At 41.4% G+C, this 23,436-nt stretch overlaps 1 protein-coding gene across 1 annotated transcript; it reads right to left on the bottom strand.

Moving 5' to 3' along the window:
- Positions 1 to 17,422: 17,422 nt before the first annotated feature.
- LOC149813008 (uncharacterized) lies at positions 17,423 to 19,495 on the bottom strand. The gene is made up of 2 exons (XM_089991385.1): positions 19,300 to 19,495; positions 17,423 to 18,894 (listed from the first exon to the last, which is right to left on the bottom strand). The coding sequence occupies exon 2, from the start codon at positions 18,844 to 18,846 to the stop codon at positions 17,620 to 17,622; it is 1,227 nt and encodes a 408-aa protein (XP_089847511.1). The 5' UTR covers positions 18,847 to 18,894; positions 19,300 to 19,495; the 3' UTR covers positions 17,423 to 17,619.
- Positions 19,496 to 23,436: the final 3,941 nt, after the last annotated feature.

Genomic DNA, 23,436 nt, shown 5'->3' with positions numbered 1-23,436 from the left:
AATACTTAGGTATTAGGGTCGGATCCACAGTTGGATCCGCAAGGATCCAACTGAGGGTCTGTTAGCTCAGAAAGACCCGGATCCATGCACATGTTGGATCGGGTGTTGCGGGTCGCAGGGTTTGGACCCAGACCCGAGTACGAGCCGTATGAAATAAAATCAAGAATCGTGCCTCAAGCACGATTCTTGCATTCAAGATTTGCGAGAAGGGTGAAAGGGGGAGGTTACGCCGAACGTAACTAACCCCTCTTTTCTCGGAAGGAGGAGGAAAGGGGGGGGGGGGGGGGGGGAAGCTCGGCATTAAAAAGGAGGGGAAGCCCCACATTCAGGTTTTTGTTTCTCCCACTTGATCTCTCTCACGATTGGTGCGCACACAGTGGAGGAAGGAGTCCTTCACGACAGGAGCTTCGACCATCCGCACCCGTCAAGGCTCTAGCGAGGGTCTTCCTTCACGGCAGCAGGGGGGAAAACCATTAGCCGACACCCCTTCGCAACGGAAGCCTCCAGCCACCGGGAAAGTCACCGTAAAAAGGTACGGCTATTCTTGGAAATGGGTGAGGGATCGAACGTGGGTTCGATCTTGTATAAGGGTTTGAGGGTAGGATTTGGGGTTTACATTAGCCCTAAACCTAAAACCCCAAATCGGTGAATTTGGGGTTTCAGATCTTCCATGTGAGGGGTTATAGGGGAAGCCCTAACTCGGACAGCAATGAGGGTTTAACTTGTCAATGTAAATCCCTGATTTTACATGCGTGCTCTACACCGATTTTGGGTTTGGTGTGTATTAATTTAGGGAATCAGTATGGAAGCACCTGATTTGCCTAATCTAGGGTTTCATCTGTCGATTTTGGGGTAAACACGATTCTCGTAAAGCAAATCTGATTCTCCTGTACAGGGGTGTTGATAGAATTAAAACCATGAACGTTAAGTTATTTTATGCGTAGTATCTTTTTACAGTTTTCATTTTATTCCAATAGTCTTGATCATGGGCTTTATACTAAGTTGCAACAGTGGGTTAAATTTTGTGTATGTATGAGGGAGTCTCATATCAGCAGCTCGGTTCACCATAACTTAAGGGCTGTAAAGTGTCATTTTTATCATGGGTCTGCTGAAGTCTATGATTTTTCTGAGTTGTGTTAAGGTATTGAGGGTTGGACTCAACCAGTTATGAGTTGTATCAAAATAACTCTTAAATTTCATTTGCAGTTCATGAGAGCAATGGTGATAGTTGGGGATTTATAGTGACACTCTTAAGCCTATGTTTCTGAAATATTTTAAGTATACATTTTGCATGTTTTAAATCTAAAACATTTACAGAATGCACTTTAAGATGTTCATTTTAATGTTATGAGGATTTGCAGGGGATCCCCCCTGTCAACAGATGTCTGGGTACCGATGACTGCCATTATTAGCATTTTTTTCTAAATGCAACTACTGTCTCTCCACAGTCGGCTACTAATGGTGTTTTCTTCGTTATAGAGCCACCAGCCGTAGGGGAATAGACTATTTGTTCTTTTCTTTCGTTTTAAGATGGTGTGTGTGCAGTAACATGATCAGGGATGTGCTGGATGATCCAATTCTAGCCAGCAGTCTAAGTAGGGTGGACCACTTAGACAGTAGGACGAAAGGACGAGTGTGGCAAGCCTAACTACTTCTCATAGTAGGTGCTGGGATTTACACAATTGTTAATGGATGGAGTAATGATAGCATTTCATTTCATGATAGTTAAATGTGAGCTTGGTTAGTATACTGTTGTTTGTGTTAATCATGAATGCTTGTTGAAATATGTGGCATGTTACATGGAAGTATGTGTTGTTTAATGCCTCATGTGCATATATGGATCAATGTGGGTTTTAAAATGTGATATCATGCATGGATTGTTGTCATGAATTTATGAACGATGGATGAATGCATAAGAGGTAGGGGGTGTCATAGAGACACTTGTACATGGATAGTACATGCATATGGGGTGGTAATTTGTGCACTTTATTAAGAAAGTTGGTTTTGTTTCCACATTGGCTGCATCACTTACACAACGTAAGATGGTGGCACACTACTACACTGTTCACATGGTATTCGTGGGCGGGAGTCCCATATGAGTTCTCGCAGGGGTGTATGCGAGCTTTACACTTCACTTTTGCATAGGGTGTTGCAAAGGGAAACTTAAAGTTGTATGCATTAAATAAGGTCATGCATATGGAAAGAAAACTCAAACGTAAATGTATGATAATAAGGAAGTCATGCATTTTCTTCTTTGCACTAAGTCACGCATCAATTGAAATGATCTCTAGTTCATGATATGGTAAATGTATGCAATTCATTTCTTAAAAGCATGTTGAAATGTTTTGTTATTGCTATGTGTTACTGTCTTACTATCCTTTAGCCGTGAGTATGAACAATCTGTTACACTTATGCATGATCGGATGTTGCATGTTGGTTGTATCTGCACTCACTCAAACCAACATATGAAATCTTATTCATGATCTTTGTCTCACCTAATTTCCTTGAAATAGTAGTGCTCAGAATTCTGTTCTGACCCTTCTACTTCGTTGGTTTTACAGGAAATGGAGAGCAGTGAGAGATGAGTTGTTCACTATGGATGGACGAGGTTCACATTTTGGGTTGGATAGTTCGGCAGTGGCAGAGGGATTTTATTTTTGTTTTTGACTCCATTGTTCTCTTCAGTTCTTGTACTCTTTGGTTGTATAAAGAATGGTAATAACAATTTACTTCGGTTCATAAATAAATGGTTGGTGTTACTACTCATTGATGATGATTGTCAGTACATTGTGGTGATGGGATATCCGATGGAAAGTGGAACTGTGAGGACCCCAGATCCTTGGGAAGGTTTCTGTATATATAAAAAAAAAAAAATTGCATTTTTAAAAAGGGGAGGAGTTGGGGTCGTTACAGGTTTGGTATCAAAGCCACTACAAAGGACTGAAAATTTTATCATCTCTAAGTAGTAGAGATCTTTATTTTGGTAAGAGAGCCCTGCCCGGAACATCCACTGGTTGTGACCCGTCCTCCAGAGCAGTCATCCTCACTGGTAAAGTTATTTAATGTTGTTATTTAAAAGTATATGAACTATACATATTGATTGCATTCATAGTTCGATGTGTTTGATTGGTATGGAATTAAAAGTTTAGTATGTTTTTACGAACGTTCTTGTTCGTGATCAACCCCGAGAGGGTAGGACCACTATGAGACTAATCATGTTAATAATGTGGGTGTTGTAGATGTCACATTATACTCGCAGAGGTGCTTCGTCATCTACTGCTGCTCCCGCAAACTGACAGGAGCAGAGAGACTTTATGATGGAAGTCATTCACACCCTGACCGAGACTATGACGGCTCAGGCAAATCAGACTGCTCAGGCTTTGCAAGCTGCACAGGCCATGCAGGCGGCACAAGCTGCTCAGGCAGCGCAGGCTGCTCAGGCAGCGCAGGCTGCTCAGGCAGCACAGGCGGCTCAGGCGGTGGCGCGTGACCATCCGGTCGACATTGGTACACATGTGGGTGGTGTCTCGTTCGAAAGGTTCCTGAAGTTGGACCCGCCAACTTTTTCAGGAAAGTCGGACCCAGAAGCCGCCGAGAGCTGGGTCGAAGAAATGGAACGAGCGTTCGACGTCCTACCTGTTCCCGAGGACAGAAAGACTCCATTTGGCACGTACCGTCTGCAGGGAGATGCCAAGAAATGGTGGGATACCCTACGAAGGGTAAAGTTCGCCGGCCAGGACGGGATTCCCTGGGAATTGTTTAAGGATGAGTTTTTAGATGCATACTTTCCTCCTTATGCTGAGGAACAGATGCAACGAGAGTTCCTTGATCTGACTCAGGGAACCATGAGTCTGGTGGAGTACACTACCCGGTTCCGGAATCTCGATAAGTATTGTCCGAACCTCTTTAAGAGCGAGAAGGCAAGGGCGGTCAAATATGTGCACGGACTAAAAGATGGGTTGAAGACTCGCGTTCTGACTAGCCGGCCTCCTACGTTGGCCGATGCTATCGAGTCAGCCACTGTCCTAACCAAAGATTGGGAGAAGTCACGGGCTACATTTAAGAAAGGAGGCAACAACAGAGAAGGTTCTGGGGGAACGAGGAAGAATCCACCGACCGGGGGTAAGGTGCATGGTGGCAAGAAACAACGGACCAATGGTGGGCGACAGCATGGACGACCCCAGCAACAGAGACAGCAGGGGAGGGCCTCGCCCGTGTGTCGTAAGTGCGGCAAGAGCCATCAACCAGGCTTCTGTGCATTAGGCTTCTGTCCATTGTTCAAAGGGGTTTGTTTTTAGTGCCAGCAACCGGGACACATCGCTCCCTTCTGCCCAAACAAGCCAGCAGCCGCAGGTCAACAGCAACAACAGAGGCCCCAACAGCAACAACAACAAGGACAACGCAGAACCAATGGGCGAGTCTACGCTGCTACAGCAGCCCCTCAGGACGATCAGCCTGACCTGATCGAAGGTATATTCCTAGTTGTTGATCACCTGGCACGTGTGATGTTTGATTCGGGTGCAACCCACAGTTTTATTTCTTTTGCATTTGCAAAATCACTCAATTTAGTTCCTTCTAGCCTCGAAAAAGTTTTAGATGTGATGTCACCAATGGGTGTGTCTTCTTCCTGCGGGAAGTATTTTCCCGCGATATGCATTAAGATAGAAGGCCATGAACTGTCCGCCGATTTGGTTATTTTGGATATGACCTTTTATGATGTTATCCTGGGTATGGATTGGTTATCCAAACATAACGCGACTCTCCAGTGTCGGGGCAAGAAAGTGATCTTGGAGCGCCCCGAATTGTCTATGTTGTTTTTCCTTCCGCAGAGACCGACCAGTGGAGTAAAGATTGTCTCCGCCTTGAAGGTATCCAAGTATTACAAGCAAGGTTGCATGGTGTTCTTGGCAAGTGTATCCGCTCAAGATAATCAGGCGATACCTTTAGATCAGTTAGATGTTGTCTGCGAGTTTTCAGACGTTTTTCCTGAGGACTTACCAGGGCTGCCCCCGCAGCGGGAAGTCGAGTTCTCAATTGAGCTAGTGCCTGGCACGGCACCAGTCTCTCGCGCTCTGTATCGTATGGCACCCGCAGAATTGGAAGAATTAAAGAAACAATTGCAGGAACTTCTGGACAAAGGATTTATTAGACCAAGTGTGTCTCCTTGGGGAGCACCGGTCCTTTTTGTTAAGAAGGATGGTTCTATACGGCTTTGTATTGACTACCGCATGTTAAATCAAGTGACCATAAAGAATAAGTATCCCCTGCCGAGAATTGACGATTTGTTTGATCAATTGAGAAAGGCAAAAGTATTCTCAAAAATTGACCTTCGGTCGGGATATCATCAACTGAGGATTAAGACTGAGGATATTCCAAAAACAACTTTCAGGTCCAGATATGGGCATTATGAGTTCTTGGTGATGTCTTTTGGACTCACTAATGCTCCTGCGGCGTTTATGGATCTAATGAATCGTGTTTTTAGATTATGGCTGGATTCTTTTGTCATCGTGTTCATTGACGACATCTTAATCTACTCGGAAAGCGTGGATGATCATAGAGAGCATCTGCGTATTGTACTGCAGACGCTGAGGGAACATAAGCTTTACGCTAAATTCTCAAAGTGCGAGTTTTGGATCGATAAAGTAATGTTTCTCGGTCACGTAATATCAGAAAAGGGTGTTGAGGTTGATCCAGCCAAGGTAGAAGATGTGTTGTCATGGGAACAACCAAAGACAGTGACGGACATAAGAAGTTTCTTGGGATTGGCGGGGTATTACCGTCGATTTATCCAAGACTTTTCTCGTATTGCAGCACCAATGACTAGGTTGTTGCAGAAAGGGGTAAAGTTTGAATGGTCCCCTCGATGCGAAGATAGTTTTCGAGAGCTAAAGAAACGGTTGACCACGGCCCCAGTTTTGTCATTGCCTTCCGGTACAGGTGGTTTGGTGGTATACAGCGATGCGTCAGGGACTGGGTTAGGATGTGTTCTTATGCAACACGGAAGGGTTATAGCATATGCTTCTCGACAGCTGAAGGTGCATGAGAAGAATTATCCCACGCATGACTTGGAGTTGGCGGCAGTGGTCTTCGCGTTGAAGATTTGGCGCCACTACCTCTATGGGGAACAGTTTGAGGTTATGTCCGATCACAAGAGCCTCAAATATATTTTCACTCAAAGGGATTTGAATTTGAGGCAGCGGAGGTGGTTGGAGTTCTTGAAGGATTATGACTTTTCCATCGCTTACCATCCGGGTAAAGCGAATGTGGTGGCGGACGCGCTCAGCAGAAAGGCATCAGTCACAGCGGCAATCTTGATAGAACGTAGTTGGGATCTGGTCGAGGAGTTTGTCAGATGGCAACCTTTTGTGGATAACTCTGGACGCATCCTTTGCTCGGGGATGCAGGTACGACCGGAAATATTGGAACGGATCGAAGAACTTCAGTCGGAAGATCCAGATTTTGAGAAGTTATGTGAGAGTGCTAAGAAACCAGAAGCACAATTTCGCAGAACAGAGGATGGAACCATCATGTTTGGGAATAGATGGTGGGTCCCAAAGGCTTTGCGAGAAGAGTTATTAAGTGAAGCTCATAGGTCTAGGTTCTCTGTTCACCCTGGCTCCACCAAGATGTTCAAGGATCTTCAGAGGACGTACTGGTGGAGTGGAATGAAGGGGGATGTAGCGGAATTTGTGTCCCGATGCCTCACTTGTCAGCAGGTGAAGATCGAGCACCAAAGACCTGGTGGACTTCTGCAGCCACTAGAGATTCCAGAATGGAAGTGGGATGATATTTCAAAGGACTTTATCGTAGGATTTCCTAAGACTCGACGTCAGCATGACGCCATTTGGGTAATTGTGGATCGTTTGACTAAGAGTGCGCATTTTCTTCCGATTAGGATCAGCCAGAGTTTGGAGAGCTTGGCCGATCTCTACGTAGAGGAGATTGTTAGGCTCCATGGTGTGCCTCGTTCTATAGTGTCAGATCGAGATCCAAGGTTCACATCTCGATTTTCGCGTCAACTGCAGAAGGCTCTTGGTACTACCTTGAAGTTTAGTACAGCTTTCCATCCACAGACGGACGGGCAATCAGAACGTACAATCCAAACTCTCGAGGATATGTTGAGAGTGTGTGCCCTGGACTGGGCAGGAGATTGGGATAAGCACGTGAAACTTGCGGAGTTTTCATACAATAATAGCTATCATGCTAGTATTGGAATGGCGTCGTATGAAGCTTTATATGGTCGACCATGTAGGTCTCCAGTGTGTTGGGATGAAGTTGGGATTAGAGCGGGGGAGTCTCCTGAAATCATCCAGCATTATACTGATCAGGTGCGCTTAATACGGCAAAAGTTGGTCGCGGCTCAGAGTAGGCAAAAGAGCTACGCCGATCGGCGGCGTCGCGAGCTCAATTTTGAGGTTGGCGACCACGTTTTTGTTCGGATTTCACCTACGAAAAGTATTTTTCGGTTTGGTAAGAAAGGAAAGTTGAGTCCCAGATACGTAGGACCTTTCGAAGTTCTTGGTCGGGTCGGAGAAACTGTATACCGTATAGCACTTCCTCCTCAGTTTTCGCAGATTCACGATGTGTTCCATGTCTCTATGTTGAGAAAGTATGTACCAGACCCCTCGCACGTGATTCGTTATGAGGCAATCGAGGTACAACCCGACTTAACTACAGATGAAAAGCCGATAGCGAATGTGGAACGCCAGGAAAAACTGTTACGAAGTAGAACAATCCCTTTTGTAAAGGTGCTCTGGCAGCATCATGGGTTGGATGAATGCACGTGGGAACCTGAGGCGGACATGCGCCAACATTATCCACACTTATTCGGTATGTTCTAATTTCGTGGACGAAATTCTTTTAAGGGGGTAGGATGTAATATCCGGAAGAAATAGGGTATACTTAGTCGATTTGGGTCTAGGACCCGATATCCGGACCCATGAAGGAATCAATAAATGGGTGTTAAATTTAGATTTTTATAATAAATGTAATTGGGTAAATACTTAGGTATTAGGGTCGGATCCACAGTTGGATCCGCAAGGATCCAACTGAGGGTCCGTTAGCTCAGAAAGACTCGGATCCATGCACATGTTGGATCGAGTGTTGCGGGTCGCAGGGTTTGGACCCAGACCCGAGTACGAGCCGTATGAAATTAAATCAAGAATCGTGCCTCAAGCACGATTCTTGCATTCAAGATTTGCGAGAAGGGTGAAAGGGAGAGGTTACGCCGAACGTAACTAACCCCTCTTTTCTCGGAAGGAGGAGGAAAGGGGGGGGGGGGGGGGCGGGGGGGGGGGGGGGGAAGCTCGGCATTAAAAAGGAGGGGAAGCCCCACATTCAGGTTTTTGTTTCTCCCACTTGATCTCTCTCTCTCTCTCTCACGATTGGTGCGCACACAGTGGAGGAAGGAGTCCTTCACGACAGGAGCTTCGACCATCCGCACCCGTCAAGGCTCTAGCGAGGGAAGGGGGGGGAAGCTCGCATACAAAAACCTGAATGTGGGGCTTCCCCTCCTTTTTAATGTCGAGCTTCCCCCCCCCCCCCTTTCCTCCTCCTTCCGAGAAAAGAGGGGTTAGTTACGTTCGGCGTAACCTCCCCCTTTCACCCTTCTCGCAAATCTTGAATGCAAGAATCGTGCTTGAGGCACGATTCTTGATTTTATTTCATACGGCTCGTACTCGGGTCTGGGTCCAAACCCTGCGACCCGCAACACCCGATCCAACATGTGCATGGATCCGGGTCTTTCTGAGCTAACGGACCCTCAGTTGGATCCTTGCGGATCCAACTGTGGATCCGACCTTAATACCTAAGTATTTACCCAATTACATTTATTATAAAAATCTAAATTTAACACCCATTTATTGATTCCTTCATGGGTCCGGATATCGGGTCCTAGACCCAAATCGACTAAGTATACCCTATTTCTTCCGGATATTACACCAAGCTACCATATTTAAGATGAAGGATCTAGGATATTTGAAGTATTTTATAGGTCTGCAAGTAGCATACTCAAGAAGAGGGCTCTATCTGTCTCAACATGAGTATGCAACAATTCTATTGATGAAAGCTAGACAAGTAGATGATGCTAAAATTGTATATATATATATATATGTACTCTCTCTCTCTCTCTCTCTCTCTCTCTATATATATATATATATATATATATATAACTAGGACAGTTAAATAGGTTGACTAGTCAAAACAAACGTTGGGGCTGGCCCAACAGCTCCAAATAGAGCCATTTGCCTTGCTCCAACGTCTCTTTTGAGACTCAAGTTTGTGTATAAATAGGGGATGACTCCCCTCTTCAATGTATGCTTCTTGCATTAGTTATTTTTAATATTGTATTAACCACCTTGGGTGGATTTGGTATGTGAGCCCATTTTGTGGTTTGTGCTTTTGGTGCTTTGGTGGAACTCTTCGAGTGTCCACTTTGATGACTCGGTGAACATCTTCGGAGGACCTTGCTTCCTTACACGATATTAGAGCTTGGAGATCAAGCTGATTTTTCAGTGCATTAAGAAGTGTGTTGCTCAAGATTTGAAAGAGTTGAAGCCTCTTTGGAACAATCCATTCAAGTTCTTGTGAGATCGTGATTGTGCTTCAAGGAAAAAGTTTGTGGTGCTCACTTTGTGGAAGAGTATTTGTTCTCTTCATTGGTAGTGCTCTCTTGGTGATGGAGTGCTCGTGATCTTCTCTTTGATTTTCTCTCCTCTCTCTCTTCTTTTTCTTCCTCCTCTCTATCTTCGTTCTATTCTCTTTAGCCCTTGTAAACATGGTTGACAATGAAAATATCATCATAAAACCCATCAAGCTCAATGACACAAATTATGTAACATGGGCTTCAATCATTACGCACCTCATATGGGAAAAAGAGTTGTGGGGATTAGTAGATGAGTCTAATTCGGAACCCAAATAAATTCTTAATAAGATAGGAGAAAAAGAACAACCATTTACAGAGGTTGAAAAGACCAACACTATGGTCACCTATGAGAAAAAATAGAAAGAATGGAGAATAAGGCATGCCAAGATTATGTCTTGGCTCATTAATAGTGTCGATATCAAGAAGTGCTCTAGTCTAGCCAAATTTGAGCATGCAAACAAAGCATGGGACTATCTTAAGAGAAGGTATTCTCTCAAAGATATTACACACATATGCAATTTGCAAGACAAAATATGTATTATGACTCAAGGAAAAAAAATTATTAGAAAATACTTTAATGAGTTGTCCGATCTTTGGAATGAGTTGTCTCTTCTTGATCCTAGATGGCATTGTTCTGAAGATATAGAACTCTGCCAAAAACAAATTGATGCAGAGCATTTCTGTCAATTTATCAATAGTCTAAAACCGAAGTTTGAGTCTATAAAATCGACTAGTCTTCATAGAGAAAAAGTCCTCTCTATTGAAGATACCATTGAAGAGTTAAGTCCAGAGGAAAATAGGCTTAAAAAGAGGACATCTAAACATGATGATGACTCAGTTCTAACACTATCTAGGCTGAAAAATCATGTTCATGCTTATAAACCACCACATTATGGGAGGCCTAACAATGATCGCTATGGAAAACAAGGCAATGAGTTTGAGAAGAAAAAAAATTATCGACTTATTGTCGTGAACTGGGACACGTCAAGACGTATTGTCCTAAGTTGAAAAGACCTTATGAGAAGAAGGTTGCCTCGGTTACACAAGAGTAAAGTGAAATCAAAACTACGTAAGAGTCAACCATTGGGAACATGTCCTTGACTTAACTTGGAGAAGCGCTTTCACCTCTACTCAAAGGAGCTTCATCAACCAAAGTCGTAATCTCTTCTATTGGTATCTCAGACCCCGGTAAATCTCTTTGGCTTCTTGACTCAGATGTCTCATTTTATATGATGTCGAATGATGACATTTTATCCAAATGTCATAACTCAAGCGAGTCAAATGTATTTACTATGATGGGACATCTCCTGAGATAAAGGGAATAAAAAATTTTGAAAATATTTTTCAAGACTCAAAAAGGTTTTTTATTCCAAAAATTAGATATATTCCCAAATTAAATCTAAATTTTTTATCTCTCTTAATTATCTAACCATGGGTATAATGTTTCCTTCTCTTCTATTGGATGTCGAGTGCAGGATCGCTAGTCATGGAAGCTGATTGGGGAAGGTCATAGAGAATGAGGATTATACTACATAGATTTTTTTAAAATACCTAAGAATATTTTTTGTTATAATATTTAGAAACTGGATTTGGATTTATGGCATAAATGGTTTGGCCATCCTAATGTATCCAAAATCTAGCATTTTTCAAATATGGAAAAATTTTGTAATGTTGAAAATTTTACATGTGAAGATTGTATTCTTGGCAAAATGAAGAGACCGTCATTCTAATAAAGAACTTTTGTCTCTACACAACTGCTTGAATTAATACATTCGAATGTTTGGGGCCCAACACCTATTATATCTAAGGATGTGTTTGCATATTATGTAATCGTTGTTGAAGATTTTAGTAGACACATGTAGATTTATTTTCTTAAACATAAATCTAAAATTTTTTCACACTTTCAAATATTTCACAATCAATCAAAAACAAGCTTCAAAGTGATATTTCTATCTTTTACACTTATTCAAGGAGAGAATTTTTATCTAAAGAATTTAAAGATTACCTATAATTAAATGGTATCACACATCAAAAATCTTGAGACACAAGGAATAGCACAGGGAGAAAGTTTATCATTTTTGATGCAGTGGAGGGCACGATGAAACCTTCATAGTGTTTTGAATCTGATGTGACTGCTCTTTGTTGTCACGTGAGAACTCCCAAACAATCACATTAAGGGATTGTCATATGGCAGACCTACCAACTGATGCCGTGTGGAAGGTCGGCTGCAATGTCCTGTTTGCTGAGATGGTTGGCGACGTTGGTGCTCTTTGAAACAATGACGGAAGGGATATTGTCCGCCCTTGGGGCTGACGTTGATGTTGATTCTCCAATGCACGAGTAGTTGTGCAGCAGCAAATAACTTAATGGAAACGCTGACGCAAAGGATCAATCGATCCGGTCAATAATTTATTATTTGTTGAGAAAGACTACAATAAGTCAATACAACGTAACCAGCAAGGAAAAATGGAAGAGTGTTGTATCAAATGGCAAGCAAACAAACAACATAAATGCAGTAGCCAAAAGGCTGCTGCCAAAGCTGATGTGAAGCTGAAACAAGCAATGAAGAAAAAACCAGTAGGAAAGCAAAGAAGGCAATAACAAAAACCCAAGACTGACAGAGGAATAATAAAAAAAAGGAAAACAGCAAAGGGCGTCAGACTCTAAAGGAAAACAAATAAAAAAAAAGTGAGGAAAAGAAAACTGCTGAAGAAAGGAAAGTTGCGGCTGTGATTTCTGAAACTTCTCTGCCCTGCGCACGCAACCCTAGAGGGGTTTTAAAGGCTTCAGTCGGATCCGGGCATCGGGTCCAGACCTAAAACAACGTCTGCGTGTTGTTGGGTCTGTGACGCCTGGGATGTTCTGGGCCTGCCCTACATCATTCTCCTCGGGTTGGGAAGAAGTCGGCTCCAACGACAGATCTTCCCCTCAGTAAACATATAGATCAAACACACCGAAGTTAAGCGCTTTCATTTAAAATTGTGATCTGCTCATGACTCTGCAAATTTACCAATGACCATATCTCCAACTTGCAAGTTGGCACCAATAAATGGGATTCCCTCATCATTGATATCAGCTATTACCAGAGTGCACAAAATGTGGGAATCTATCTTCACAAAATTTTCTTTCTCTTTATGTTTCTTCTTTGTCCACTCCTCCATACCGCACATTGAGTCATCAACATAATCATGATAGTCATAGTTGTAGTTATCAGATTGCTCTCCATCACCTTCTCAGAATAAATCAAAAGAGGAATCAACATCTTCTTCCAAATTTTCATTGTTCCCTCCGGTGAATTTGTTTGTGCCAATATCTTCTTTAGCATTAATATTGGATTTAGAACCGTGAATCTCAGGCCCCTTTGAATCAGGATCTTCAAGAAGGCGCATCAGAGATTGTGTCACACCCCTGGACTTGCTATTATTTTCAGGATAGGCATTCACACCCTTATTATCCATTTTTGGCAACTCAAGATGGTCTACTGTTTGAGTACCATTCTCCTTTCCTTCCTTTACTTTTGAACTGTGGAGCAGGGCATGGTTATCTGTTGTTAGATGGGATTCACGCTGAGGGTGCATCGGCTGGACTGTTTTTGCGAAGATGGGATTCACGCGAGTCGCTGCGCTGTCAACCGGATCTGCTACCGGCGTTGGTGTTGGAACTGCGCGTTGTTCCATCGTTGATTCAAGAACGACCAACCGATCTTCGATTCCATCCATTCGTTTTGACAGACTGACTGCCTCATTTTCTAGGCATAGCATATCTTCCTACTTCTCCGTCAACTTGCTGAGTGGCTGCTTCATGATCTCCTCTCGCGCCTTTCCGCTCATAGGACCGTTCATCACTTCTTGCGTCATGTCGTTGACGAAGGAGGAGGGGTTGATCCCTGATACCATTTGATGCAGTGGAGGGCACGAAAAAACCTTCACGGTGTTTTGAATATGATGTGACCGCTCTTTGTTGTCATGTGAGAACTCCCAAACAGCCATGTTAAGGGACTGTCACAGGGCAAACCTACCAACTGATGTCGTGTGGAAGGTCGGTTGCAATGTCCTGTTTGTTGAGATGGTTGGCGACGTTGGTGCTCTTTGAAACAACGACGTAAGGGATGTTGTCCGCCCTTGGGGTTGACGTTGATGTTGATTCTCCAATGCACGAGTAGTTGTGCAGCAGCAAATAACTTAAATGAAACGCTGACGCAAAGGATCAATCGATCCGGTCAATAATTTATTATTTGTTGAGAAAGACTACAACGAGTCAATACAACGTAACCAGCAAGGAAAAATAAAAGAGTGATGTATCAACTGGCAAGCAAACAAACAACATAAATACAGTAGCCAAAAGGTTGTTGCCAAAGCTAACGTGAAGCTGAAACAAGCAATGAAGAAAAAACCAATAGGAAAGCAAAGAAGGCAATGACAAAAACCCAGGACTGACAAAGGAATAATAAAAAAAAAGGAAAATAGCAAAGGGCGTCAGACTGTAAAGGAAAACAAATAAAAAAAAAGTGAGGAAAAGAAAACTGTTGAAGAAAGGAAAGCTACGGCTATGATTTCTGAAACTTTTTTTCCCTAACCCTAGAGGGGTTTTAAAGGCTTTAGCCAGATTCGGGTATCGGGTCCGGACCCGGACCCGAAACAACGTCTGCGTGTTGTTGGGTCTGTGACGCCTGGGATGTTCTGGGCCTGCCCTGCATCAATTTTTATTAGTGAAAATAAAATATTTGCACCCAAAAACTCTTAATCTAGAACAATCAAGGGCAAGTTTAAAAAGTTTTTAAACTGGTGATACATTTTTCAAGGAGGCAGATGGCATTTTGTTAATAAGATAAACTACAATTAATGTAGCTTCAGCCGAAAAATCTTTAGGTATTTTGTTTAAAATAAGCAAAGTTATTATGGTTTCTATGATATGCTTATGTTTTTTTTGGCCAAATCATTTTGTTGTGGAGTGTAAGAACAAGATTTTTTATGTGGGTGTCATTATTTTTTTCTTCTACGTAGACGACATGATTATTATAGGAGGGGACAAACAGGGAGTTGAACACATCAAAAAACTTCTTAAAACGCATTTAGAAATGACTGATTTAGATTTTTTTAAATATTTTCTTAGTATAAAAGTTGTTTATTCTTCTATAGGTTATTTGATGACTCAATCTAAATTTGTTTTAGATATTGTTGTCAGGTTCGGTATCTCGGATGATAAGAAGGTTGACACTCCCGAAGTTGTCAATATCAAAATGAAGATTGATGATAGAGAACCACTTGAAAATCCAACACCATACAGACAACTTATCATAATATTGTCTTCTCTCTCAATTACGAGACCTGACATAGCACATGAAGTTCACACAGCAAGTTAGTTTCAGCATGCACTCACCTTTGTTCATATGGGAGCAGTTTTTTGTATTATTAGATATATTAAAACTTCTATTTTTATAAGACTTTTTTTATCTGCTTCTTTATTGTTGGATTTAAATGCTTATACTAATGCTAACTGGGGAAGTGATCTCAATAACCGATACTCAACCACTGGTTTTGGTGTATTTTTAGGTGACTCGTTGATCTCATAGAGGTGTAAGAAGTAGCAAAAGGTCTCTCTTTTTTCAACTGAAGCAGAATACCGAACTATGGCTACAACCACTATGAAAGTGGCCTGGCAAAGAAGATTGTTGGCTGACAATGGGAGTCAAAATTAAAGGAGCATCAAGGATGTGTTGTGACAAAAAAATTTTCATCTAGATTGCCAGCAACCGAACTTTTCATGAACGTACTAAACATATTGAGATGAACTGTCATTATGTACGAGAGGAGTATCTACAAAGTACTATCGATCTTCCCTATGTCACCTTAGAACATCAATTGGTGGATTTCTTTATAAAACCTCTCACTACTCCTAGATTTACTTTCTTTTAGACAAACTTTCGATTATCCAATCGTAAGTTTGAGAGGGAGTGTGAAAAATTTATATATATATATATATATATATATATATATAAACTAGGTTACTAGGATATAACTAAGATAGTTAACTAGGTTAGTTTTTTTGTTTTTAGTTTACTTTCTTTTGTACTAGTCAAAACAAGGTTGACTAGTCAAAAGAGACGTGGCAGCTGGCCCAACAGCTCCAAATAGAGCCGTTGGACTTGCTCCAACGACTCTTTTGAGACTCTCAAGTTTGTGTATAAATAGGAGATGACTCCCTTCTTCAATGTATGCTTCTTGCATTAGTTTATCATCAATAAAACATTATTTTTAATAATGTGTGGAATGTGTTAACCACCTTAGGTGGATTTTGTGCGTGAGCCCATTTTGTGGCTTGTGTGTAGTCTTCTGTGCTTTAGTGGAACTCTTTGAGTGTCCACTTTTATGACTCGATGAACATCTTCGGAGGACCTTGTTTCCTTAGTGATGACTGTAAGAAAGTGGCTACTTCTATGAAAGCAAATGTTAGGTTGAGAGACAAATGGTGAGAAACTTGAAGATCTTGTGTTTTATAGGCAGCTTGTAGGTAGTTTGATATATTTAACTATCACTAGCCTGACATCACACATGCAGTGCATGCAGTTAGTCAGTTTATAAGTGCCCCCGCGTCAGTTCATCTGGCAGTTGTGCTTAGAATAATTTGGTATCTAAGAGACACTATACATTTTAACATGTTCTTTTCAGCTTCTTCCTCTACAAATGTTAGAGCATATTGTTACCCAGATTTTGAAGGATCAACTAAGGACCATCTTTCATCTACCGGTTTTTGTGTTCTTGGTAGTTGTAGTTCTTTGATATCTTGAAAGAGCAAGAAGCAACAACGTGTTGCTTTGTCCACTGTTGAGGCTGAATACAAAGTCATGGCACAGGTTACTGTAGAAATCATTTAGATAAAATCACTTCTTAAAGAGCTTGGAGTGGAAGTTCCTCATTGTATTATGACAACATGAGTGCAATTTATATTTGCCCAAAATCCTGAATTTCACAAGGAAACCAAGTATGTTGAGATTGATTGTCACTTTACAAGGAATATGTATGAAGATGGAGTTATTTTATTAGAACACGTGATCTCAAAGGAGCAAGTCGCTCATATTTTGACCAAAAGTTTGGCTCCTGCACATTTTCAGCCCTTTCTTTCCAAACTTGGGATGATTCCGTTAAGATAATCTCAAGTTTGAGGGGGAGTGTTGAGAAGTGTAATATGCTAATGTATAAGATGTATTATTATTTGTATTTTCTCTTTTATACTACCCTTTCAATATTGTACATGTATTATTTAATAAGGGGCATTTTGTATTTGTATAGGAGGTTAGAGGGTCAACAGTTTTTGTCTTCTAGTGTAACAAAAAAGGAGGTTATCCTTTTTATGTAATGTAGCTCTTTATTCTAAAGCTAATGAAGTTTCTCTTCTCATCTTCTTTGGTATCTCTCTCATGGTTGGAACTCTATTGCTTTGATAAGAAGCTTGATATATTTGACTATATCTCGACCAGATATCACTCACACCGTTCATGTGGTTAATCAATTTATGAGCTCTCCCATGGATAACCATCATATAAAAGTATCTCTGAGTAATGTTGTGGATACATCATATGTTACATAATCTTAGGGTAGCAAATGCATGTAATAGTAGGAATTTAGAAACAAACGCACAATCTAACTTTACAAAGATTAACAGTCAATGGACCATAATGAAGAAAAAGAACAAGGAACGAGAGATGAAAAAGAAATGGTATAATAAAAGTAACTAACATTTAGAAGGATTAGCTTTCTGAGGAACATTTAGATGGATTATGAAGAAAAAGGAAACAGTTTGAACTAGCATTCAGCATATATCATATACTGCAGCGGTACATGCACTCACTGAGATACAAAAGTTGGATGCCACCCATTTTTCATTCCAGCTATTCAACATACAGAAGGAACTTCAGATACTACGATATTAAAGCATATAAATGTTAAGCAGGACAATGCAACCTAGTTCAGTAAATCTCAGAAGAAAGCCCTACTTCCATAGAACACTCTCGTTCCTGTGCTCTTGGAGGCCTCCAATTTCTTCCCAGCACCCGAGTTAGCAACTTCTGGACTATCTACACTATTTTCAATATCCATTGGGAGTTTCATCTTCGCGAGCGAGTCGGTGAATTCTTGCATACTCTTCATGTACATATCAACTATCTGCTGCTTCACAACTGATTGTTCTGGCTCAAGGTTTATATTAATCACAGATTGAACCAAGGTGTTCTTGGGCAACCCACCTGAAGAATTGTTCCCCATGTCCCTAACTTCACTGCTTTTCTCTGAATCTTTCAGTGGCCACACCTGCTCCTGGCTCTCTGTACCATTCATTAGATTGCTCTGAGGAGAAGAATGGTCCGTTATACTTTCAGAATCTGGGTTGCTTGAGAAGCTGTCTGCAACCTGGCTGCCAATATCAGAGTCAACATGATTCTCATTGCTCGAATTGGCAAAGCTCTCAGAGCTCTCTGAATCCAAATTATTGTGTGCCATAACAAAATACTCAGAAACCATGCGTTCATTCTCGTTAGCAACCTGTAGATCTGGAAATTCCATCTTACTGTAATCACTTGAAACAGAATTGTTGGTTTCTGAAGCAAGCATCGTCTCATCTGTTATAACAGAAACAGGAACCGCGCTAGTCGTCACCATGACATCCGGTGAATGCCCACTGTAAGCAAGCGATAACTGGACAAAACCTGCTGGAGAATGGAAGAGGTCTGTTGAAGAGAGAGAGAACTCCTGACTTAGTCCACCATTTGCAGCAACCACCGCAGAAATTGGAACCAATGCAAACCCAAGCAACTGATCTTCCAAGAAATTTTTAGCTCTGCTTAACATCCAAATTTCACATTTCAGCGAAGCATCGATATTCTGGACATTAAGTTGCAGTTTATCATTGAAGATCGGATTTCTTCCACCTCCATTGATAACTCGACTGGAGACTGTAGAATCAGGGTTGGAGGTGAGACAGAACTTTGCATAGACATCTTGGTTGTGATAGATACAGATGTTGTGTACATCCCTTGCCTGATGGATATACACCTCAAGGACACCAATGAAGCCATAACTTTTTGCTCCCACAAACATTAGATCGGGCTTCAGCATGCTTGCTTCCGATAAATTGCTTGACAGAATTTCTGGATTAGAACCAGGGGAGTTTCCGAATGATGATGAAGAGAACGATGAAAACGACTCCATGAGGAGAGTTGGGCAACAGAATTAAGAGCTCAAGACCAAAATCAGACCCTAGATCAAAGCAGACCAAAATGGAATATTTAGAACAAGAACTACCTCAAGACAGGAAATACTCAATTCATATGAGAAGTCTTACAACAAATGTCTCAGAACGACAAAACACACCAGCAACCACAAAACCACAAATCCCCAATTCACCAAATTTTCTTTTAAAAACCAGTCACCCAACTCAAAACCCAAAAATCCAAGAAACTGCTTTTGATTGTTTCACCAATTTTTGCAACTTCTGCAGGATGGTGATTCCCCAAAAGCAGTAGCCAAAACCCTAGTTCAGCTTGCGATCAGAAGCAGGAATCTCGCCCTAAACCAGACTGGAAAATCATAATTCTAGTACCCAACTCAAAACACAACAACAACAACAACAACAACAACAACAACAACAAACCAAAAACTCACAAGGAGGAAAACTGAAAGATCCTCGAATCACCACGATCAGAGGTCTAAATCCACGATTCTCCGCCAAAATGAAAGACCACAAAGAGAGGGAAAAAGGTGAAAACACTAACTGGATAAGCTTAATCCGGACACTTTAACGCCCCACAAGGGAGGTAGGGATGGAGTTAAAGAGACCGCTTCCGACCAAAGGCAGCCCAAATTTCAGCGGGGTAGACCGACTGAGCTGACACGGAGCACAGGCGGAAAAAGCGCACAACCAATCAAAAAGCAGAATTATAACACCAGCAGAGGCTTTGGACTTTATAGAGAGAGAGAAGCAGAATTGTAACACCAGCAGAGGCTTTGGACTTTAGAGAGAGAGAGAGAGAGAGCTTCGCCGGCCAACCCAAAGAAATCTCACAATATTTTGGAAAAATCTGATTATTTTTTTTACTTTTTGAAAATATCATTGTATATAAAATAAAAATAAAATTATAAACACATAAAAAGGATACCTCAACAAGTAATGTTATTGCTTTCTTGTTACAATAAAAATACTATAAATATAAACAAAATAAGCAGCATATTGAAGATTTTTGGTATCTTTAATATAATGAATATCAACGATATTTCTCACAAAAGTTGGAATCAGACTTACAAACATTCTTCATCGGACGGCGAACCTTCCCCAGAATAACCAAACGGGGAAAAAGAAGCCGCAGATTTTGTATAATGTAAGTACAGCAAAAATTTAATAAACGGAACGTAAAAGGAGATGGGGGTCCCCCTCCACTTGATTGACGCGCGATTTCGGTTCTTGTTTTGTTTGTTCCCATTGAGAGAAGAGAGGTTGTGGGCCAATTGAAAGAGAAAGGAGTGTTAGGTGCTCACTTTTTTCTTTCTTACTGTGCTTAACAGTCAACTGTCGTGCACAAATCATTTCGTTGTGTTCGGTTTTTCCCTGATCTTTTTGTCTTTTCTTTTTTGCTTTTTCGAGTGGAAGTTAGGTATGGCAGAATGAGTCAGTGCGATCAGGTCTTCGTGTCGGGTGCAATTTTTTCCGGTTATAAATTCAAAAAAAAGTGATAACTGGCAGGTGTCCTTTTCTTGCTTGAGATGCGGCTTGCACTGCTATCCGTATCGTTGTGATTCCCGCCTGAATCGGTCAATTTATATCATAGCAGCCAAAATTGATTCAGAAATTAATATCGAGTTTTTTTTTAAATAACTAAAATTAACTTTTATTTTTTAAATATTTTTTTAACACATGTCATTTGCTGGTTAAAAATTAGCCGATTCAAACTACATTTGGTTTAGAATCGAAATCTACCGAAACTCTGAATCATTCTGAAAATTGGTTCAGCCTTGTTAGGTCGTTGGGCAGCACAATAAAATTTCATTTTGAAGTTTGGATCTAGACGTTTCTTTTTCTGAAAAAAAAAATAACTGAAAAAACTAGCACTCTCTCAAAACTCATTTTTTATCTCTACTACATTTTAAGGAGAGATTAAGGGTGTCAAAGACTTACTTTTTAAATAGGCTAGTATGGTGCGATGATAGCTCACTCGCAACTAATTTGTCACAAGAATACAATGCTTCACAAACCCGCAACACACCAAACTGTCAAATATGGTCAGCCTAACCGCTAAAGGTCGTACACTAACATTTTTTTTATGTACTGAATCATTTTTATTGGCTCTGCACACAACCTTGTACGCAGTTGTCTAGTGAAAGTTGATCAAGCGCAATTTCAAATGCGTATTTTATATAGTTCATGTCACTTAGTTTATAGTCGTTTCATACTAGCTATCACTTTCGAAAAGTACACAAACTTGACTTAGCCTTGCATGTCATGGAGCATATTGTGACTCCATGCACACGCCACAGCAAAACCTCGTTATTGCAGGAACAAGACCTTGCGGCCTTTAGTCTGAAGACTAGTTGATGATTGAACACCATAGTGAAAAGCATCACTCAGACTCATTCGTCGGTGCCTAGGCATCCTCTCGCCTACCCCCGAATCACCATACTCGGTTGAAACCACCTAAGGTGATTCCTGAAGGAATTAGCCCTAACCCATACACACCCCCGTGCGTTCAACCACTGTGCGTGAGAAATCTCCTGCAAGTTGAGAGGTCTTTAACCAAATCTCCAAAGGTAACATCCTCTGATCCGTTAAAACTGCTTAAACAAACAACGCTCCACATCTATGCCGTGATACAGTGATGCACTAACAACGATACCATTGCCTATCACATGTCATGCTACCATCGCACGTCACCAATCAAGCCAACGCACACCGTGTATTCCTACAATCGATACATTTTCTACTTAGTGGAGTTCTGCACTGCAACTATCTCATTCTAAAGAATTGGTCTGAAACATTCTCTCTTATCTAAACCATTGTCGTCCCCGACAATGCCGATGCAGGTAAGAACACAGTTTCAACTGATATGTCAGTTTTTCTTTTTACTTGTGTTTAGTCAACTTCGTTTCTTCATCATACTCAACATGTTTTGATTTTCATCCACCATCGCCGTAACCTTTAATATGCCAAGTATCATTCCTTAACGTGCCTCTGATCACTTAGATAATGTTTTTTCGCTTTATCAGCATTAAGCATTCTTTGCTCGTAGGATCCCAATGCAGTCCCATACAAAAAAGGTCATCCTCGCTCTCATGACAAACTTATCGACTTTATACTCATAATTGGAGTGTCTTTAGACCCCAACAAAAGCAATTTTAAGCCCTTTATGGTTCTCGCAGAGAAGAACGACCATCAACGTGTGTCGCAAAGATATCAACTCCCTTAAGGCAACAACTTACAGTTTTCAATGATCTAAACTAGTCTTCAAGTGAAGAGGGATGCCTTCTTGCATATCACCCCAAAGCGGTCCTTAAAAGTGTCTTCCTGGGCACTCGTCCTCACAAGAGCACCTTGGCCCAGCGTTGCAACTGTCATCAAGAGCCAACACATTGTAACTCTCTCTTGAAGTCAGTAAAATATTCTCGTAAGAACCAAACCAACAAGCTACGAATAACAACTTTTTTTGCACACACAATCCATAAAAGAACTGCCGAGTTAAGGGACCAAAACAATGAGTATTCTGCTCAACATGAGCATTTCGTTAACCCACAATCTTGAGAGAGAATATAGAAGTTTAGTTGAGTCTCCCATACTTAAAGGTGCAAATCCATTCAGCTGAATCCAAAGTGCATTCTCTACATGCACAAGGCAAACGTCACACTCTACCTGCGAGCCTAACGCATAATTGGTAGGAATCTTTGGCTTATCTATGTTTCTTTAGCCAATTGACCAACAATCTTGCACTTCTGTTTACCATGGTCAAGATGTCACATATCATTCTGCCAACATCTTGTTTATATGCTCGGTCAACAATACTTCAACTGCGTAAATTTGCTTAATCAAGATAAATCATCTATGTCCTCTTCAATGTCGCATACAATAAACAACAATGTCTCCGTGAATCTTTTTGCTCTGATGTCAATCTTCAGAAGAACAAGTCTTCAGGCCACAACCTGTTGGAGACAGCTACGGGACAACAACCGCTGACCCTGCATACTTTAATTGCATAGGAGAAGGGAAGGTCATCATTTGCTTATTAGTTTGTTCGAGATTGACATGAGCAGACTGAGCTGGTGAAGGTGTTTCTGCACAAAGTGACCAAGAGGATAAAGAAATGGGTGGACATGCATCGTCAGCCTATTGGTTTCCGTGTTGAAGACCGGATGTTGGTGAAACTTTACCCAGATTGCACAAGGATCTTTCGTGGACGGCACTGTATATTGATTAGAAAGTACGAGGGACCATTCACCATCATCATGAAAGTGACAACCTAGCGTATAAGCTAGACCTGCCCTCAGACTTCAAGGTGCACTCGGTGTTTCACGTGTGCAACCTGAAATCGTTCTATGTGAACGAGGGAGATCCAGAATGTAGCGTGCCACAATGCGCTCCTATCCTGGAGAGGGCGCCAACAGCGCAATGGGTCAAGAAGCATTTCAGCAAGATCCTTTGCAACAAGGTCAATTACTTGGGTAAAGCAAATAAATAATTGGTGCAGTGAGATGAGACAGCGAAGCCGGCGTGGGAGCCAACATTCCGAATGAAGATCCATTTCCCAGCCAAAGTCAAGG

The sequence above is a fragment of the Nuphar pumila genome, chromosome 16 (assembly GCF_984573655.1).
Source record: "Nuphar pumila chromosome 16, dmNupPumi1.hap1.1, whole genome shotgun sequence".
Taxonomy (NCBI): domain Eukaryota; kingdom Viridiplantae; phylum Streptophyta; class Magnoliopsida; order Nymphaeales; family Nymphaeaceae; genus Nuphar; species Nuphar pumila.
The sequence above is the reverse complement of the archived record's forward strand: the minus strand, read 5'-3'. Positions and strand labels throughout refer to the sequence as shown.

Coding starts and splice junctions, on each gene's coding strand:
- LOC149813008 (XM_089991385.1), bottom strand. CDS start 18,846: ATGGAGTCGTTTTCATCGTTCTCTTCATCATCATTCGGAAACTCCCCT.